The sequence below is a fragment of the Mustelus asterias genome, chromosome 5, assembly GCF_964213995.1.
Source record: "Mustelus asterias chromosome 5, sMusAst1.hap1.1, whole genome shotgun sequence".
NCBI classification, from domain to species: Eukaryota; Metazoa; Chordata; class Chondrichthyes; order Carcharhiniformes; family Triakidae; genus Mustelus; species Mustelus asterias.
The window spans coordinates 49,057,294-49,065,070 of NC_135805.1; the positions used below are offsets into that span (position 1 = coordinate 49,057,294).

The 7,777-nt window shown below is 38.4% G+C and overlaps 1 protein-coding gene across 2 annotated transcripts in view; it reads left to right on the forward strand.

Moving 5' to 3' along the window:
* The window catches only part of tbpl1 (TBP-like 1), a 44,176-nt gene extending 37,195 nt beyond the window's left edge, over nt 1–6,981 (forward strand). The window contains exon 9 of one of the 2 annotated variants that reach the window (XM_078212557.1): nt 4,141–6,981. In XM_078212557.1, coding sequence (XP_078068683.1) covers nt 4,141–4,220 — 80 coding nt within the window. In that variant the 3' untranslated portion in view covers nt 4,221–6,981. The remainder of the gene's footprint in view (nt 1–4,140) is intronic. The other variant, XM_078212558.1, reaches the window with a different exon arrangement.
* The last annotated feature ends 796 nt before the right edge of the window (nt 6,982–7,777 follow it).

A 7,777-nucleotide genomic window follows, 5' to 3' on the forward strand; every position in this document is an offset into this window, starting at 1 on the left:
TGACATAGTGGCAATGTCATTAGGCTAGTAGGACCCAGGTTAATGCTCTGGTTAACGGCAACTGGTAAGATTTAAATTCAGTTGATGAATCTGAAATATAAAGCTAGTTTCCGTAATGGTAATCATGAACAACCATCATCGATTATTGTAAAAATCCATGGTTCAATAATGTCCTTCAGGGAAGGAAATCTACCATCCTTACCTGGTCTGGCCTACGTGTGACTCCAGACCCACAGTGATGTGGTTGACTTTTAATTACTTTCTGAAATGACCTAGCAAGCCGCTCAATTCAAGGGCAATTAGGGATGGGCAATAAATGTCGACCTTTCTGGTGACCCCCTCATCCCATGAAATTTTTTTTGAAATAAAAGAAATTGGATCAAATCAATTTCTATATAATTCATCTATATGTTGCATACAACTAAATGAGTTACTTTTAGCCTTCACCACAACCCTTTTGATTCTGATGTTATACTAGTCACTAATCCTCTTAATACCTTTGTTAACCCTTCTGTTTCTACGCTATCACTGACCCACTTTGTTTCTTTTTAGCCAAGTCACTATTCTGCTTTAACAGCCTTAGCATTTGTTTTGAATGTATTCTTTCCTGGATCTTCTCTCTCCTCCCAACCAATTTTACCTACCACTCTAGTTATTCAGTTTACCAGGGCAATTCCAGCCAATTTTAAGTGGTGCCTGGCCCAAGAGAAGAGCTCCCTCTTTCCCCGGTATTGATATTAGTGCCCTATAAATTGAAATTCCTGCCTCCCACACCACTCTTTCTGCCACGCATGTTACCTGCTAATCAGTTTGACCCGATATAAATTTGCGTGTGGCTCAGTTAACAATGCAGAGGTTTTTGCGTATGAGATTCTGCTTTTTAATTTCAACATTACCTCCCCCAGCTCTTTCAGTAGAACCACTTTTCTAGTTCTGGCTACGTTGGGTCCAAGACTGAATACAATGGGACCTCTTCCTCTCATTCCAAGTTTTTCACCAGCCACAAATGTTTTTAACCGCAGCACTGGGCAGGTGGCACAATCTTCACAGCAGTTTCTATGCCTTCTGCTTTGACTGTACTGCTTCATATCACTTGCATATTCCTCTCACTCCCTCCTATGTCAAGGTCAATTTGCTCATCCACCCTGCAGACTTTGGTTTCATCCACAAGAAATAGGAGCATGTGGCCCACCTGGCTTGCTCTTCCATTCATTACAATCATGGCTGATCTTGGGGTTCAACTCCATTTTCCTGCACACTTCCCATATCCCTTAATTCCCTGAGACCAAATCTCTTGTCTATCCCAGCCTTAAAACGTATTTAATGATGGCACATGCACAACCCTCTGGTTAGAGAATTCCAAATATTTGCAACCTTTTGGGTGAAGTAACTTCTCCTCATCCTAGTCCTAAATGATCAACCTTTTTCCTAAGACTGTGCCCGCATGTTTTAGACTTCCTGACCAACAGAAACAACCTCTCATTATGTACCTTATCAAGCCCCTTAAATTTTGGAGGGTTCAATGAGGATTGCAATAAGGTTGCTCTCCCTTGTGGGAAAAGTCAAGGATCAGAGAGCCTAATCTCAGAGTAAGTGGTCACCCATTTAGGACAGAGATGCGGAGGAAGTTTTTCGCTGACGGTAGTGAATCTGTAGAATTCTTTACCGCAGTGGGGTGTAGAGGCTGAGTCATTTCGTATGTTCAAGGTTGCGATGGATAGATTTTTAATCAGTAAGGAAATCAAGGGTTATGGGGATAAGGCGGGAAAGAGAAGTTGAAGATTATCAGTCATGATCTCATTGAATGGTGGAGCAGAATCTACTTCCGCTCCTACATCTTCTGGTCTTATTGCCTCTCACTCTTCTAAACTCCAGAGAATATAAGCGTAATTTACTTACTCTCTCATGATAGGACAATCTCCTCAATTAGTGAATCTTTGCTACATAGCCTCCAATGTGAGTCTATCCTTTCTTAAACTTGGAGACCAAAACCACACAGTATTCCAGATGTGGTTTGACCAAAACCCTCGACAGATGTAACAAGACTTCTTTATTCTTGTACTCCTTTCCCCTTGCAATAAAGGCCAACGTGCCGTTTATCTTCCTAATTGCTAACTGCGCCTGCATGCTAACTTGTGTTTCTTGTACGAACACACCCAAGTTTCTTTGAATGTCAGCACTTGCAAGTTTCACTCCTTTTTAAAAAAAGTATATGCTGATTTAAGTATACTTAGACTAATACTATGCTCCATCTGCCATCTTGTTGCACACTCCCATAATCTATCTATATCTCTTCGCAGCCTTTGTGTCCTCCCCACAGCTTGCCTTCCCACCTAGCTTAGTATCATCATTACTCTACATAGTTTGTAAATAGTAGAGACCTGAGCACTGATTCTTACAGCACTCCACTATTCACTGCACACTCCACTATTCACTGCCTGCCAACTTGAAAAAGCCCTGTTAATATCCACACTCTACTTTCTATCAGTTAATGAACCCTTTCTATCCATACAAAAGTATTACACCAACTCCATAAGTTCTTGTCTTGTGTGTGGCACCTTATCAAATGCCTTTTGGAAATCAAGTACATTTACATCTACTGGTTTTCCCTTTATCGATCCTACTAGTTGCATCCTCAAAAAACTCTAATAAATGTGGCAAACAGGATTTCTCTTTAGTAAAGCCATGTTGACTTATTCTAATCATACTATGCTTTTCTACTTGCATTGTTACAGCTTCCTTAATAATAGATTCCAGCATTTTACCAACAACTTATGTTAGACTAACTGGCCTGTTGTAGTGCCCTATTTTCTCTTGCGCTGCTTTCAAGCAAGATGGGAAAGATTTGCCAACTTCCAATCTAATGGAATCTAAGGAATTTTGGAAAATCATAGCTGCAGGGATAGTGGATGAACTATCTCTTTTAGAACCCTAGGGTGTAGGCCATCTGGTCCCAGGGAGTTATCGGATTTAAGCCCTTAAGTTTCTCCAACACTTTTTCTCATATTAATTTCAAAAAGAACAAAGAAAATTACAGCACAGGAACAGGCTCTTTGGCCCTCAGAGCCTGCACCAACCATGCTGCCAGACTGAACTAAAACCCCCTATCCTTCCAGGGACCATATCCCTCCATTCCCATCCTATTCATGTATTTGTCAAGACGCCCCTTAAAAGTCACGATCGTATCTGCTTCCACTACCTCCCCCGGCAGCAAGTTCCAGGCACCCACCATCCTCTGTGTTTTTTTAAAAAACTTGCCTCATACATCTCCTTTAAACCTCGCCTCTCGCACCTTAAACCTATGCCCCTAGTAATTGACTCTTCCACTTGGGAAAAAGCTTCTGAATATCCACTCTGTTCGTGCCCTTCATAATCTTGTACGCTTCTGTCAGGTCTCCCCTCAACCTCCGTCGTTCCAGTGAGAACAAACCAAGTTTCTCCAACCTCTCCTCATAGCTAATGCCCTCCATACCAGGCAACATCCTGGCAAATCTTTTCTGTACCCTCTCCAAAGCCTCCACATCCTTTTGGCAGTGTGATGACCAGAATTGAACACTATATTCCAAGTGCGGCCTAACTAAGGTTCTATAAAGCTGCAACGTGACTAGCCAATTTTTAAACTCAATGCCCCGGCCGATGAAGGCAAGCATGCTGTATACCTTCTTGACTACCTTCTCCACCTGCATTGCCACTTTCAGTGACCTGTGTACCTGTACACCCAGATCCCTCTGTCTATCAATACTCTTAAGGGTTCTGCCATTTACTGTATATTTCCAATCTGTTTTAGACCTTCCAAAATGCATTACCCCACTTCCTTAATTCTCTCACTCTTTAGCCCCAAGGTTACCATCTATTTCTGGTATGAAGCTTGTCTTCTACTCTAACGATAGACACAAAGTATTAGTTCAGTACCTGCTATTTCCTCATTCCTGATCATAATTTCTTCTGTCTCTGCTTCTAAGGAACCAACATTAACTTTAGCTACTCTTTTCCTTTTTGTATACTTTATAAAAGATCTTGCAATCTGTTGTTACCTTTCTGGCTAGATTAGGAGCAAACATTTCAAAATGTTAACTTTGCTCTGTAGAATTCAATTAAAAAGTATGATTTACAATGTGTCTTTTTCTTTCTGTACCTTAGCACCCAGTATACAGTGTGTTGCCACGGCAGTGGAGCAGACCTATCCATTAATCTTTGAGTCCCGAAAGATGATCAAATAACCATTCCTATTCTGGGACCATCCTTTGATTATTGAATGGATGACTACACAGGCAAATTTTTACCATATAATAATTCCAGGAATGGACATACAGTAAATGAGAGACTGTGAGATGCTTATAAAAATGTATGAACACAATGCAAATGTATTCATATTGGGATGTTAATATTGTTTTATTGTGAACTGTTTACATGACATGATGCTGCTGTTTTTCTTGGGAGAGCTCTCTTAGTCTGTGCAGTAAGGGGAACAAGATTATAAAATGTGCACTACATTTAAAGTTGAACCATTTTTTCTGGTTGAGCTTTTGTGTTTTATTGTGAGGTCTTTTTAAAAAAGAAATTTATGCTGTATATGAAAACCAAAGATGCCACCAATATCACTGTCCATTTGGCTCGTGTTTAAATAAAATTAATAGATGTGTATTTAATTTTAAACAAGAACCCTACCATCAGTCATAATTGCTTTCAAAATTTATAAATAGCATAATAAATTTAGTATTAGTAAATCCAAAACATTATTTGGAAAAGCAGTTTTGACTAACAGGTCCTCACAAGTAATAGTTGTGGTTGAAGTTAGATTCCCATTTAGTAGTGATTAAAATTTCAGGTAGATATGGACTGAAAGTTCATTATTAAAATGATTATTTTGTGAGTCAATGTAAAATGAAGGGTTCCTAAAAGTTGGAGTCAAATCACATCCTATTAATGAAAAAATCTAGTGCATCAAACCTTTTACACATTGTAGGGTATTGAAAAGTGTTTAAATATTTGCATGGTTGCTTGTTGATTTTTAATATTGATCAGCTAAGTTATGAAACTTCATATACAGCATCATCTAATGGGTTAGAAAGGCAGTGTAAAGTTGTTTTATCAAAATAGTTACATGCTGTGATGCATACCATTTATATCAACCATTGGACATGTATCAAAACATAGTAACAAGTATTGCGTTAATATTCTAAAGCAGTATCTTAGGAAACTTTTTCTGTATTTGAAAAGAACTTTCATGGGACTAGAACCATATAGCCCATAATGCTGCAGAACATGAATTTAAACTTCTACCAGGGAGCCTCACACCCACACAATAAAGAGAATCTCACTAATGTTGGTGAGTTCCAGTGGTTTTTTCATTTGTGCTTGCTACAAACTTTGATCAGTTAAGCTCTTGAGGTATGAATATTTCATACTCTAGAAAGAATGGAGGTGACTACCCATCACCAGTGAGATTTCTTCTTTGAACCCAGATTTACTTTGTCTATGTTTTAATAAATACTGACTTGAAAAAGTGTTTTATGATGCGCAACCTTGATTTGAAGTTCTTTAATGTATCTTTTAACAAGCAGACTATTGACTATTACTTATGTAACTTTTTAAAAGAAACTATTCTATTGCCCTTCCACCATTACCAAAAGAAAAAAAAATCAATTGTTACAGTTTGACCACTGTTACTCTGCATAATAAACTTATAATATTGCCGGTATGCCATTAGGTATTCATGATTTACAATGAAAACAAGGTTTCAATTACTAAGTTTAAAACTCTTGACTTTGTGCTGTAGAAGTCACACTGCACTCGAGCAGTGAAAATGTTCTCGATTCACTCCGCTTTTCCCAGCTGAATCTTTATTCCTCAGGTTGAGTGTCCATTCTCACGTGCATTGCAAGTGGCATCTGTTTGATACAAGAATACTGTTGAATTTCAAACTAGAATTTACTTTATCATTGCGATTGTAAGGTAATTCACAAACAAAACTTTTCAATTGGACATTACATCATCTAAATTAACATTCACAAACATAATCCTTTGAGTACTGGATAGCACTTATGAATAGCATATTTTCTATTATGTATGTTTTTGTAAATTTCCAATCCTCAGCAAAGTTGTAGTAGATGGATGTATGCACTGTAAAATACTGATTTACAATATTCTCACAATAAATGTAGTCCTGAGTATATAGTAGTTGCTTATTTAATGTAGCAAGGCTTTCTCAGTCTCAAAGGGTTATGTTGAGCGACAGAGTGCATCTGTCATGTAAATAGTCTACTTCAAAATATGTCAGCATTGTTGCTTAGATGTTATGTCTTCATTCCAATTGCCAGTAGTTGGAATATTGTATTGCTTTTTTACCATACCTTGGAAATTGCCTCTGCTGTTGAATTTGAGTTGGAAAAGACAATTATGTATTGCAAAGGCTAAATGTTTGTGTTGATGAGATGTAGTTAAGATGGTATACTTTTTCATAGAAAATATGTAACTTTCATATGTAAAACTGTAAATTCAGGAAAAAAAACTTCAAAATCTACTAATTTGAAGAAAAATGTGTTTTGGATTGCTTTAAAACTTTCAATAACAAGGTCACCATGTTAGATTGACGTGTGAACACTTGACTGTTGAAGATGGAAATTCCAAAGCTTCCTTGAATACATGTTTCAATAAGTAAACTTCTGTTTGTTCATGGCTGAATCAGACAAAGCCATGGGGAATGATTTGGAATCAGGAAAACAAAATTGGCATTGTAAGCTGCAGCTTGTATTGTGACTGAACTGCAGGTAGGACACTCATTGTTTATCAGAGGCATGGCATGTACTGGTAAGAACATTGCAATACTGCTCTGAAAATATTGTAACTTTATTTTGTGAGTGATAATAGACCACTGCTAAAGTATGATGCTCTGTAAACTAGAAGACTTGGAGTCAATGCAAAACAATGAGTTCTGAAAAATGTATGTTGCCACATAAATGACATTTATGATATATAGGTAATACTGGTAGACCAATGAAATTCCTGGACCTCTTCTAAAATTTGAAGTTGGCTGCCAGAAACAGAAATTGATTCCAATATTATTGTCTGAGAAAACCAACTGCTTCTTGATCATTGTCACTGAATCTGATATCCTTGTTAGTGGATTTAACATTACTGAGTGCTTAGCTTGAAGGGAAATGCTGACTTGGATTATAACTCTAGCCCCAAATATAGATTACTCCAGATCGGGAGCACTCCCTCAACAATCGCCCTCCCCTGAGTTCAAGGCTGCAACTTCCCACACACCTATTCTGAGTCTGAGAACGTGAACCACATTTCCCCTAAGGAAAGAAAAGTCTTGAGCACTGAATTTGCGTGAAAACTGGATTAAATCACACTTTTCTTCCAGTGTGAGTTTCAAAGTGAATCTCCCCCACACTGCACTGCAGAGTACACAAGCATAAATCACACTGCAAATCGTGGGTGGGGCCTACCCCGCTGGAGAGGCCGGCAGCATTGCGCTGAGCGGGCCACTGCGCATGCACCAATCTGTCCGTGTAAGATCAGGGCATGCGCAGTGACCTCTGTCTGCCAGCCTCCCGATTGCTGGCCAGCTCAATTGCTGCCATTACCATTTCCAGATAGTTGAGTAATTTGTACTATAAAACTATAATGACCTGGTATTATAAGGGCCTGGGGTCTCTCTTTAAAAAATGTAGCTTCCCTCTTTAAGAAAATACAAGAGAGTAGGATCTTATATTGCATGCAGAAGACTACGAGCAGACATTCTATTTTATTAACTTATTTACAAGTT